Genomic DNA, 13,840 nt, shown 5'->3' with positions numbered 1-13,840 from the left:
AATTAAAGCCACCAATTTGCTTCCATTTGATTAGGAAAACAAGTGAAAGCTGTGTATGGCCTGGGTTAGATCCTCAGCATGGTGCAGGTCACTGCTGCTCCTCTGACAGCCAACCGAGGCATTTACCTTTCTGCACTAGAGCTCTTCAGGACTTGCCCCGGTTATTCATTCCAGACAATCCAAGGGCAAAGAAACCTGGAGGAGCCAGTTATTGAAACCTGACATCACGAGGGGTTCTGTGGGGTTTGTAACCCTGTCTGCGGTGCAGCAAACACGCGCGGTGAGGGCGGAGCCGCAGCGTTCCGGTCCCTCGCAGCGGCTCCGCGCCCCGGGGCCGCTCCCGGCTCAGCCGCCGCCCGCGGAGCTGCGCGGGCAGGCCCAGAGCGGCCCGAACCCGCGGGCGCCGCCCCCTGCCGGCCGCGCCGCCAAATGCCGCGCTGCCTCCGCCCGGCCAGCGCCGCGCCCCGAGCGCCGCGGCGCGGACACAGCGCTGCCCCCGCGCGGGCACGGCGCGGGATTGCAGCTCCGGGAAACTCCGGGGCGCGGGCACGGGATTGCAGCTCCCGGGAAACTCCGGGGCACGGCGCGGGATTGCAGCTCCCGGGAAACTCCGGGGCACGGGCACAGCGCGGGATTGCAGCTCCCGGGAAACTCCGGGGCACGGGCACGGCGCGGGATTGCAGCTCCCGGGAAACTCCGGGGCACGGGCACAGCGCGGGATTGCAGCTCCCGGGAAACTCCGGGGCGCGGGCACAGCGCTGGCCCCGCACGGACACGGCGCGGGATTGCAGCTCCCGGGAAACTCCGGGGCGCGGGCACAGCGCTGGCCCCGCACGGACACGGCGCGGCTCGGGACTGCAGCGCCGCACGGAAACTGCGGGCCATACGCGGGAGCCCCGGCCTGCCGTTCAGCACTACAGTCCTGGGCCAGCGGAGCAGCACAAAGGTACAGCAGACTGACAGATGAATACACTTCTAACACTTCCTGGTGTAATATGAGGGTTTATCCTAATGCATTCTATGAAATTATTGCAACAAAGAGGCTGGAATCACTGAGAAAACAATTAACTGAACGTGCTTCACAAGAAAAATGCATATTCTGCCAATTAACTGAGTTACCAGCAGGCACTGACTGGACTGACATCTGACCTCAACCATTTAAAGGAAGAAGGCAACTGAGGAAAGTGTAATGTAAGTTTACAACACATAAGTTCCATTCTGATACACCTGGTTTTACAGGTACAGCCTGGTAAAAAATTGTGAATGTAATCCTAGGACAGGTGATGATGGAAAGCTTGGAGCAAAGAACCACCAGACAGTTGAAGCAGTCTCTTTTTGGGATAGAAACTTCAAAGGGTAAATGTGACTTTCTTCTCTATGGACAGCTTGAAATGAACTAATTTTCACATAGTTAAACAAATATTTTGGTTTATAAACAAATTTTAAAATAATCCCTTTAAAATCTTGCTATTTCTACTGATACTGAAAGTACCTATTAAAAATGCCTAGCGATACTCCATTTTATTAAAATACAAAGTTAAGTAAAAAACAAAGCTTAGGGCTGGTTGTCTGTAGCATGTCACTGTTGACTTAACTCCTGTATACATTCTGAATGCCAGAAATGTGTTCACTGAGTTGAGTGCTGATTGTATCCTCATTCTAAGGTAGTCTCTAAGGCAAATCTGCTAAAGTGAGGGACTTTGAAAATTCTGTCTTCACTGCAAAAGAGAAAGGAATTTTGTTTGATAGTTGGGGTTTAATGTAAGGTTTCCCCACGTTCCTGATAGAAAAGTATTTTTTTGTCACAGCTGCAAGCAGAGTCCATCCCATTCATTTCTATAGCAAACCCACAGACTGCAGCACCTCCCCGACACCCAGCAGGGTCTGCACTTTGGTCAGTGTTGGCCCACTTGGCTGTGGCTCTCCAGCTGGAACTACACTTCTCCAAGCACAGCCTACCCGCCCTAATTCCAGCAGATGGGATGAGTGACAAGCAACAGGCGCTGGCTGGTCCATGGCAGTGAGACACACACAGTGAGGACTCTGCTGCCATTCCCCAGCTGGCTGTGCTGCTGCCTTCTGTGCTGTGAAGGCAGTCACAGCACTTCCCAGCTCTCATATCCTTGTGCCTCAACTGCCATTATTAATCTGAATAGAACAACACTTTAACTCTTTCTGAACATGCCAGTACAATAAAATGCTGACACACAAACTGACATGGTGCTGTTCAAGACAACTGCCACACCTCTCACAGTGTTACTCGGATTGAGCATGGCAGTGTGGAAAGCTCCAATGCCAAGGGAGCAGTCTCAGGGACTGTTGAGTCCTAGTCTGTGTTTTCCATAAACAAAGACACAAAAGACCTGTATCAGTAGAGTCTCCATTAATATAAAAGCATTTACCCATTTTTAATCAGACACTGGATTTCAAAACAAGAGGGTCCCATGTGACCATCAGAATGCCAGGGGCTGTATGTAAGAAGAAGTGTCAAAATGTGTCTTAAATCCTCTCCAGACAAGGGAATATTAGCATGTTTTCTCTTTATATCTATTTATAGTAGGGTTTTAAATGTTCTGATACAGACCTCTATGCCAAAGCAGAACTTCAAGCATTCACATCAGTATTTATTTGACCACACATACTTCTCAAATGCAGCCATAACTGTCTCCTCCACTAGAGAGCTCAGCAGCTGCTTAAACGTGTGTATGTACCTGCAGTAGTTCTGACATGTTCAGATGCTGCTCCTGACACTTGGTTAGAGCATAAACACTCTAAGTTATGAATGGCCTGGCTCTCCAGGATGCTATTTTTAAAAAGCTGCATTCTGATAGTTCAAAATCTGCCCATGTGCCAAGGCCCCTGTGCCATTGCTGCTGACACTTGACAACTGTGGCTCTCGCTTGCCATGTGCCAAAGCTGCTCTGCTGACAAGGTGCAAACCCCAGGCACTGCTGGAGCATCCCTGTGCCCATTTCCCTCCTGTCACAACACATGGAGGACAACAGCAATGCTGTGGTTGCTGCTGGACTGCTGCAGTCTCCAACAGCAACTGGCTTGGCAGCTACAGCTACAGCATTCCCTTCATCCCAAAATAAATGCCAAATGCTCTCTGCTGCTCTACACAACTGAAACCTGTGCATTCAAGGCCCTGAAGTAAGAGAGGTACAATTAGGTCATGCAAAACAAACACCACTTTGATTCACTGACCCTTGTAATTAACCTGGATGAACTCGTACATGAAAGTCAGTAGTTAATGTTTCTGATGCTGTTCTGAGTATCTGGTAGGGGTTTCTCTCCCAGCACCTTTCCTGTGGGAGTACAGGTATAGGAAGATCCTACAGAAAAGCAGTTGCTAACCTCAAGGACATTTAACATTACTGCTCTTGTAAGACCTGAGGCACTGAAGGTAGAGAGATGTGCCTGAGATAAATGAGGCTCCTGGCTGCTGCTATTATTCCAGTTGTTAGAAAGGAAGAAATGAACTGTGCTATTGTTTTGTGATTGAGCTGCTCAGATTCCTAAACATGCAGCAATAAAATTTAGTGAGTATGGCTTCCTTTCTGACAGATAAATACATCTATAGGTAAAAGAAAGTACTTTCTCCACTCTATTCAATATATATGTCAGTGTTGCTGTATTTAAAGCATACCTTGTTCTCTCTGTTGGTCTTTCTGTTCCATGGAGACAAGAGCAGAGAAATGGGCCTGATCATAGGCCAGCACAAGAGGTGAGCAATGGCATCTGTTTGGCAGAACTTCAAGTGGCAAATAAATTCCTCCAAATGGTATCGGTGCAAAAGCTGCAGAGACAAAGATTTTTGCAACCATATGAAAGAACAGAAAGAGCTGTATAAACAATTGTGCTGCAATATCATCAGAGCTCCAGAAGAGCAGCTTAAAGTGGGGTAATCAAAGCAGAAAACAGTCCCAACAGCAGCTAAAATTTCATTATAAAATGTCAGGAAATATACAAAGAACCATGAGCAAGATCTTCCATTCTTACATAATTTTGCTTGTTCTAATTTTTTATTGGTGAAGATATTATGGTCTTATAACAAAATCTTGATGACTCTTATGCATGTAAGCAGAGTTGTACCTTCCTGTAATGCTTCTAGGCAGAATTATTTTCTAATAACCATCAGTAAATACACTGCCGGGTCTTTTGGTAACATGCTCCACTTGTGCCTTCCATTAACAGATTTCTATAACAAACATTGCAAATGTGTTTATAGTCCACACACTGTATATACTTGAATGTACATACAGATGCATATATGATAATGTTAAGGAAGAACTCAAAAAAATCTTACAAGTAGAATTTGGATGGGATGCTCCATCTGGAGGGGCAAAATTTTCCTTTGACAGATTCTATACTTGTTTATATATATAATTATGGGAAACAGCAAATTTGGGCAGGAAAATTCAGTGTTTTTGCTTCAAACCAATTATTTTTCCTTTTGCTACAAAAATATGCGATTTTATTGCTGAAATATTTGCAAGATGAGTTCCTTCATGAACCCCTCATTCTGACTCTGAACAATGACTGCATTGTCTTTCAGGTGTGTTTCTCAATAACCTACAGAATAATCTACAACCATTACTTGTAGTTCATAATTTGCAATGAAAACTGAAATATTGCAGTATTTCCCTGTGGAAGTAAATTTCTGTAAACTCCATCACCTGCTTAACATCCTCTTTTAATCAGCCAAAGGTCCCTCTTTAATTAAGTAACACCCTATCATGAATTACAATTCTGTTAGTTCATGGTATAAAGTGAGATGAATTTAATGCTCTGAGTCCTGCTCCAACAGGGTCAAGCTGGCTCCACATATGGATCTAACATTTCTGTGCTCACCTGTGCAAACTGAATAAAACATTCTGGAAACTTTTGAATGAGAAGCTGCAAAGAAGTCATTAAAAACAAAAATCCAAGATACACACATTTAAAATTCAATTTTTCAAAGTCAGATTAGATTGGTTTCTTTAGAGTTTTAAGGGGCACCTAAATAACATGGCAAAAATAGAACTTTGTTCACTTAGACCAGTCAGAAATGTATTATGTTTTGTAATTTGGTGGTTATTTAAGTTAATAGGGAATATCTGGGATAAAAAGGTTTTCAGCAAGGGTTGTGTAATTATCTTGTATTTTTTTACTTTTATCTAATAGAAAGGGATTGAGTATCGTTCTGTGTTTTCCTTTATTTTATTCCTTTCAGAAGAAGGCAGCAGCTCTGCCATAAACACTGGTATGTTACAGCTGGGTATTTCGCTGGTATCAGTTTACAATTGATTTGATGTACAGAGGTGCATGGATCTCTAATGAAAGCCCTTACCTTCTCCTCCTGAATCTCGTAACATCGTGTCTGCTACTACAACAATTGGTCTTCTCAAGATATGGGCTAAGACAAAAACATGGAATTCTTCCAAGCTCTCATACACTGGATCTTCTGCATTGTCCACTCTGGAAGACACAGCATAGAGACTTTATAAACCAGCTTGAGCCAACGATGAGACTGGTGGATCAACACACCCCAGCAGCTGTTTCTTCTTCACTGTCCCTTACATCCCCACTCCTCTGAAACCCATATTTCAATCACTGAAGCAGGTAAAAAGAAATGGAAAGGAAAATGCACTTTTGTAAATAAAATAATAGCAGCATTTAAAAAAAAAAAGTTTTCCAACTAGTATCACTATGCTTCAGGTCAGCCCCACAATAGTCCAGGAGATGGAAATGCCCAGCACCTTTAGAAGCCAACCTAGAAAGTCAAATTTTCTACCAAAAAGTTCATTCTTTTATCTGGACTGCAAGGATAAATCTCTTAAAGTCCCCACTTCTCTAGCTGACCACTTCCAATCCCTTTTATTGACTTCATTAACTATTTAATGCATTTTTGGTTTCAGTTATCCCCTTTCTGTTTTCCCAGTTTAATGTCATTAATGTCAGTACCACATTTCAAAGCTTTGCCTCTGCCTGGAAAACAAAACCAAACTAGATGAAAGAAGACTGATAAATGAGAGGATTGTGGGAAGCAAAAAAAGTGAAGATGAAATTCACTGCTGAGTGCCACTTAATATACCCAGAGTCCAGCTTTTGTGAGCCCTGACAAATAAAGGTGGGCAAGGTGACACAGGCACACTCTTAAAGGGAGGCAGCACCTCTCCTCTTCCTGCCAGCTGTGCAGGGAAACCTCCAGAACCGACTGCTGTTAATTTTCTGGGTATGTGAAGAACAGTAAGAGAGCAGAACTGCCAGGACACTGCTCCACAGTGTGTGGGACAAGCACAACAACCTCTCAGAGGTCTCACAGCATCCAGCCCATCCCTGGAACTTCACTTTCAAATCTTTCATCCCAGCCTAGAAGCATAGCAGGGTGGAAATGGTCACCAGCAGCCAGTGCAGAAGTCACTGGTCAAGCAGTGAGACACCTCTCCGTCCCTGGATCCCTTTTCCTGCTACCTACACTCATAAGGAAATTTTTCCTGATGTTCAAACCAAATTCTCATTTTGCAATTTCTTCCCCTGTTCCTTACTGAACTTTTCTCCACAGCTGGCTGTGACAGCTTTTCAGCATTTGCAGTCCATTCTGTCACCTCAGAGTAATCTGTCAGCCAGAAGAAACTCAGGGGAATCATATTATTGGCAAGACAATATGCCAGAAAGATTTCCAGCTATCTTCTCGCATTAGTATTTCCAGCCTATCAGTTCTAATTTTTTTCCTTCAAATCCTCTAATTATTCCTCATCTCCTAGTTAATGAGGTTTCTAGAAGTGAAAGGCACATTCCAGATACAGCTGTTATCAGAGAGATCTCTATCCCTTTGATAAGCTGATGCCATGCTTGACTGTACAAACTCCAAAATTCCACTGGGCCTTTTTCCTCTCCAAGATCACATCCCCATGTTGCTTGTTTCACTATCTCTGATCATATTCACACATTTCAAACCCTTCTCTGCTATTACACATTCCACTGCTCACTGCCACAGGATCAGAGTGGCTGAGGCCATAAGGGAGCTCTAGGGAACCCCTTATCCAGCCCCTGCTCCATCAGGGCCACCCAAAGCCCTGGATTGTGTCCAGACAGCCTTTGAGTACCTCCAAGGGAAGAGAGTTCATAGCCTCTCTGGGAAACCTCTTCAATGCTCAATTTTCTACCATCACTGCCAGTAATTCATGTGGCCTGTTTTATATTATTTCAGTGCCACTTGCTGAGGATTCAGCATGAATTTTCCTAAAGATTAATGAGAATGAAAAATCATCATTAACAAGTATCCATAGCAACCTGCCACATCCTTTGATCCACTGATCAATGATCTTTTTTTCAAGGATCTTTTATGTATGCTGGCTACGTGACTATGAAAACTGTGGACAGAATAATTTTGCCAATAAAACATAGAACCCAAGAAAAATTCGAAAACTGAAATTAATTCCTCTCTTCATGTAAAGCTAACTTTAAATAATGAAATCCACTTATATAAGAGCATGTAAATCTGCATTGCAGAATCCTGCTCAACCAGAGCACTCTGATTAAATAAATTATCTCTATTCTAAGAGCAAATTACTAATAAAAAGAAAAACAAATAAAAATCTCAGTCTGACCTACAGGACCACTGGTACCTCCAGTCCAAACACAGCAGACATGGTCTCAGCACTCCAAATTTCCACTCTTATGGAAAATCCAGATTGTACTGAAGCCAGGAATGAAAGAAAACCTCTTTCAAAAAGCTGGAAGGGAAAAGTCACCTACCCTGCTGTTCTACCTGGCTGGCTGCTGCTCTCTCACCTGTAAACTCTGAGTAAGATCTGTTCTCATGTCCTTGGATTTCCTTCTAACAGCTCCCTGTGGTGACACTGCTTTACTTCCACACAAACAGCTCCAGATTTTCAGTCCAACAGACTCTAACAGCTATTCTGACTTTAGGACTCATTTTCTGATTCACAGAGAGCAAGAGACCAATGCCCTCAGACAGCTGAGACACACTGAAATAACAAGACAGGGATAAAGTTCTTCAACCTGGTGGGTTGCCAGAAGCAGGAGATCAGAACAATATCTGAGTTCAGGGCTCAGTTTGCCTCCATTCCATTTCTGACACCTTTCTTTTCCTGCTTTACAATCTCCAAATGAACCACAGCTGCAGCTGTAGGTGTAGAATCTCTCCTTTGATTTCCTTACAGTGTTTGTCAGCAATTCAAACAGGAAATTGCACAGTAGTGGAACATTCTCTTTCATTCTTCAAGGAAAAAAAGGTATATTGAATCGACTAAAGGAAAAGAAACACAGAATGTGAATGCTTTGGACTCCATATTTGAATCACCACAGCAATTTGGCTGTGCTTGGCTTCAGTACTTTATGTGAACTGAAAATAGGCCAGATAAAAAGAGGTATTAGCCTTTAGAAACTACAGCTAATAATCAATAAATATATGTTATAATAAACCATTTTGCACCCTACAATTGCTTCATATATTGAGCAGTTTTAAAGAAACAGCATTCCTGTAACAGACACCAGATCAAATAAAAATCATTTTAGGGCAATGTCTTGTTAAATGATCTAAACTAAATTCTGTGCAAGGTGAGGGTCTTGCATGGCTGCAGGAGTTGTGTATGAAGAACTGTTTGTTGAAGCACTCTGAATACCAAGCCAAGTCCAAAACCTCAGAGGACACTTGCATTTGAGAGGTTCTTCCTGTTTAAACGTTCTGGGTTTCTGTCTCAAACTCAATTCCAATGATATACAGGAAGATTACAGAAGTATTCCCTCTCTTCTTCCCCATTTTAAGTCCCTTGAACTTATTAATAAGATAATGCCAACAGCACAGACACAGCTGGGAGGTGACAATAAGTACAAGTACCATCCATTTCCAGGGTCTGTATGAGCTCAAACCACAACAGCACCTGGGTTTTCAACAGTGAATAACAACAGTGATATTCACTCTCACATAAGAACAGGCTCTGACAGTTGCACAGTGAAGGAACGGGTTGGAATTTTCTTTTGAGCAGGATGGCAATAGTTAGGTTCTTAACAAAAAACAGGGTATCAGACATTTTCCTTTTTTCAATGCAGTTCCTTCAATTCAGTGCCCCTGCTTTTGCTTGCAAATGGAGATAAATGAAGTAATTATGTTAATCTGGAATCCATTTTTTACATTTACAGGAAGATGTGTGAATCTGTTTCAAAACAAGAATCTGCTTCCTAAGTTTGCTCTGCTTTACATGCTGGAAACAAGCACTTAAGAACCAGGGCTTTCTGTGTTTCCTTCTCTTTTTCCAACTTCCCAGCCTAAGAATGAGAGTGTCTCAAAGGAGAAGTCTTTGGAAATTTAGCAACAATTGCTGATCTCCTTTGCACGTAGCTCACACTGAAAAATAACTAAAAGAAGTTTGCAGGTGAATGAGGCAGCACAATTCCATCCTTAGGTTTGTCACTGAACTCTTTCGAAGCAGATACAACTTCTGATGCTTTAGCTAATTCTGACACCAAAGGAGAACGTCTCATCTATAGTTCAAAGACTGATGTGCAATCTTGCTTAATATAGCAACTAACTAAAGGACATCATATACCCCATCTCAAAAATACTATTTTGATATTCCTTTTCCTTGTCAAGGGCCCTACTTTGAACATGGGCTCATTAAACTGAAAAAATAATTCATTCTGTCACATTCATTCTGACTTTAGAATGAATGTAAAGAGAAGTATGCATTCAAATTTTTAATAGAATAAGGATTTCTTGTCTAATCCATATTTCACTATTTCAAAGGAAAAATTAACTGTTGGCTATCTGTATGTACTTTATTTTGATTGAAAAAAGAGATAAATGCAAACCATGATGAGAAGGTTATTTATGTAGTACCTATACGCCCCGTGTAGGTACCTGGGTACTGAAGGTTTACTGTCTGGCAAAGATAACATTTGAGGGCATCTCTGACTAGAAGGTACTGAAAATATGTGGTACATAGAGAATATGGAACATACAGAATGAAACAGAACAAGTCAGAGAAAATTGGGGCTGAATGATCAGATTTAATAGAAATATGAACTGAACTGCATTAGAAAACTGAAACATATCAACAGGAAAATATCTACAAACATATGAAACAACCTAGAGATTAAAATGAATTTTTTTTTTTTCACTTTAGAATAGAAGAAAATGAGACACAGTGTGGCTGACAATTTTCTAAGCAAATTCCTCCTGAATTCCTAGAATTATCTATCCTTAACATCATAAGGTTAAAGGGAAAATAAAATATTCTTTCAGAGCCCAAAGAATATTTTTTACAAACTTTTTTACTCTCACTATTATAAGACTGTATGCCTTATTTTGTCAATTTACTTATCACCACACATTATTTTCTCCAGGGGAGACAGTAGGTAGAGAAAATTACGCAATGAGCAAATACTAAATATTTTAGTGATAAACACTAGACACAAAACCGAAAGCTTCTGCATTCTGAAGGCTGGTCAATAATCCTGTCCTTTGGGGATAACTGCACTGAAAGCATGGGATGGTTTATCACAGTGGCTATTTAAAGTAGATTCTATATGTGGGTCAGGGGTATTTGAATGTTGTAGATACTGTTTCATCCCAAATCTTTTCACAAATATATTTCTGATAAAAGGCTAAATGATACTGCCAATATTCTTGTTCTACAAGAAAAACAGTTAGGATTTATTAAATGCAGACTTTTGCATATAATGTAACCTCAAGTTAGCGTGGTAACTGATGAGAAAACATCACCGAAATGCTAAATATTATAATGGGATAGTTAGATAATTCTGCCATGCAAAAGAGTACAACAGTTGCAAAGGCATTTGGTGGTGCTATGAACACCTTCACTCCGTTGTGCTGTGCTTTTCCTACCGAGAACAAGCCAGGGGCTGTGTCACACTGTGAACTTACCCCCCACCAGTGCCCCCGTTCTTGCTGAAATGCGTGCGCGGCTCGCTGGACGCCAGCTTGAGCAGCTCGTTCCACTCGCGCTCCCACTCCTCTTCCGTGTACACCAAACCTGACTGTGGGGCAGGAGGAAATGCTGTCACTGCTCTGCTGACACACAGGGCAAGCAGGGCTCTGTACCAGGGTTTACAACTCACTTGAGTTTCACACATGACTCAGTGCAGTATCTTGGACCATTTATAGTTCAATATTTCTACTCATGTGAAAGAATATGAACTTATTAAAAATATCTAAAATACCTACTGTAGAGTTAGCACATTCACTTGCTTGCCTTCAGGATTTCTCCTGAAACTGGGTTTTCTAGCCACTGCTTAGGCACAGACATCTTCAGGAAACAGTAACATGTTGAAGATACAGCTTTTAATCAAAAATCAAATCAAATTTACAGATGATTTTTAGTTATGACACTTCTACTCAATATTTGGCCACGGCTCTAAAATCCTAATTCAAGATTCTGGGAAATTTTTCCTAAATGGGGTTTCTCTCTTTTCTGGATTTCATCTACTTATTTTTAAATGCTTTTGATAGCTAAATTACACATTTATTCTTCTACATGTTCCAAATGCACCCTAGACCTTTCAGGCACAAAACTCGGCATACTTATACCCACAAAACTACAAGCACAATGGCAGCACAAGGAATTTGATAGCAATTAAAACTTTCACAGCAAACTTCAGAAGAATGCTTGTAACCCTAAATGATATTAACAAGGCTATCTTTGGGCCATACAGACCTCCTTATTCTGCTGAGTCTGTTGCCATCTCCATCTTCTTTTCAGTGCTTCCCTTTCAGCTCCACTTCTCATCATAGTATAGAGGGCTTTCCGTAACACAAGGTCCCGGTCGTGAAATCCCCACATCCCTAAGGCAGCAGAAGATGACATCCAGTTTTAAAGCAGCTACAGTGAAATAGCAATAGCTAATACATAATTGAAGATTCTCCATGGAAAATAATTCACCCACTATTTTTAAGATTTCCAAAAGAAAGAATCATCACAAGTAAGCTAATCAGCAACAAGAGTTCTAACACATTTTAAACTTTGATTAGGAACAACCAAAGATATGAACTGGTTTAGTGTTTGCTTGCAGGCAACTCCAGCTTTGCTGCAAGCCATGGAATATTCACTGCACAGGTTGGTTTTAGCTGCAGTTGCCAGCAGGCACAAGGATGTTAATGAGCACTGCAAGCACCCCTTGGAATCACAGACGGTGCCGGCCCCCAAAGGCTCCAGCTCTTACACAGCAGGAAATCTCCTTTGGCTTCAAAATTAAGAGAAAAGCATTCAAGATGATAGAAAGTCTAAAAATACCACAGGCTTTCAAGTTCATTTTAAGATAATGAAACATTTTTATATGGTTGGGAATAGTAACCTACACCAAAAGAAAGCAGAGCTGTCCCCAGTCCTGTGCTTACAGCCAGTCATATTTCAGTCATTACATTGTCAGCTGCTGGGTTCAGGTTAAAATACTCCAAACATTTGCAGTAATTAACATACAAAATTAACTAAATAAAGATAAAATTATCCTTGGAAACAGAGAAAACTCTTTTCTTACTGCCTGTTTCAACAAGAGGAGTCTTTCCAAAATAATAAATATCCCAGTGTTTTTAAACAGTCACTCTTTGGAGTACTTTTGGTGGAAGATTTTAATAGCTGCAAGAAGTCTAACTTTCCTCATAATAGGTTAGGATGTAGAAAGCATCAAAGACCAGCTTCACAGCTTTCTACTGTTTTTCAGAAAGGCTTAAAAAATCTTGTATAAACAATTAATTTATCAATTGGAAATTATTTTAATTCAACCCAAATGTTGTTTCACATATACTTAAACCCTACACGGAACTAACAGAGATTGGCACTGCATTCTTGAAACAGCAAAGAACTGTTCAAAGAAAATCAAGAGAATGAATTAATTTCCTTGCACATAATGAGGGCAATCCTGCAGAAGAACCTCAAATTTGCCTGTTCCAGACCTGTTAGGCCAGGAACACAAAAAATATAAGGAAAAACAGATCACTGGTGTTTGTCATACATGGGTTTGGATACTGTTCCAGTTATACTTTTATATCCTGAGAAACTTTTTTCTTTCCTGCTTCAGGTATGCTGGAGGTAAATAACATTATAGTGAAATATCAAGGACATATTGCTTCAGAATCAGACTTTTAATGCAAATCTTTGTATCTCGTGTGTTTCTGAGCTTTGGCCGGGGCTAGAGGAGAGCAGTGAGTATTTCTGGCAGAAGGTTTCCTGCCCAGACTGCCCCTTACCTAGAGAGGCAGCATGCAGGAGGCAGTTCCCATCACCCGTGGTGGCCAGGGGCAGCAGGCGCTTGCAGCTGGTGCACACCGTGGACCACCAGTTGAGGCGTCCTGCAAAGGAAACACTGGTTATAGGGAGAGGAACCTGAACAGGAGCAGTGCTCTGTGCAAGTCAACACAGAGCAGGAGGGGCAACCACAGACATCCTCTTTACCAAATAAGCTAAAGCGTAACGTTGGAAGTTAAAACTGAGATTAGAAATGAGGCAGATAAACTAGTCTCTACATGGATCTAGGAAAGAAAAGAGCACCTTTAATTAATTTGCATCTTCCAGTCTCATATGCTGCATCCAGTGATGATTTCCAAGGAGTTTATTGCCTTAATACCATTCTGAGCCTTGCTGTCAGTTCCCAAACATAATCGACATTTGCCTCCCACACTCACATGAGAGATCACATGAAGGTAATAAAGGAATTTTTCTTTTGTCAAAAGACAAAAGTAATATGTATGTGGTAATCAAGATATGTTACTATAAAGGTAAGTTTATTAAGTAAATTATTTCAATCAGATGGATTGTTTCAACAGCTGATTCTCCTCTCATTTCCCATAGTGTAAATCATTATTAAATCTACTAAA

The 13,840-nt window shown here is 41.5% G+C and overlaps 1 protein-coding gene across 7 annotated transcripts in view; it reads right to left on the bottom strand.

The window, feature by feature from the left end:
• OTUD7A (OTU deubiquitinase 7A) overlaps positions 1-13,840 on the bottom strand; it is a 107,931-nt gene that overhangs the window by 13,964 nt on the left and 80,127 nt on the right. For all 7 annotated transcript variants that reach the window (XM_021554172.2, XM_077785875.1, XM_021554171.3 and 4 more), the window contains 5 exons: positions 13,214-13,315; positions 11,685-11,812; positions 10,895-11,007; positions 5,333-5,460; positions 3,650-3,799 (listed from right to left, as the gene is read on the bottom strand). In XM_021554172.2, the coding sequence (XP_021409847.1) occupies positions 3,650-3,799; positions 5,333-5,460; positions 10,895-11,007; positions 11,685-11,812; positions 13,214-13,315 (621 nt within the window). The remainder of the gene's footprint in view (positions 1-3,649; positions 3,800-5,332; positions 5,461-10,894; positions 11,008-11,684; positions 11,813-13,213; positions 13,316-13,840) is intronic.

The sequence above is a fragment of the Lonchura striata genome, chromosome 11 (assembly GCF_046129695.1).
Source record: "Lonchura striata isolate bLonStr1 chromosome 11, bLonStr1.mat, whole genome shotgun sequence".
Taxonomy (NCBI): Eukaryota; Metazoa; Chordata; class Aves; order Passeriformes; family Estrildidae; genus Lonchura; species Lonchura striata.
Note: the sequence above shows the minus strand (reverse complement) of the source record. Positions and strands in the feature narration are given on the sequence as shown.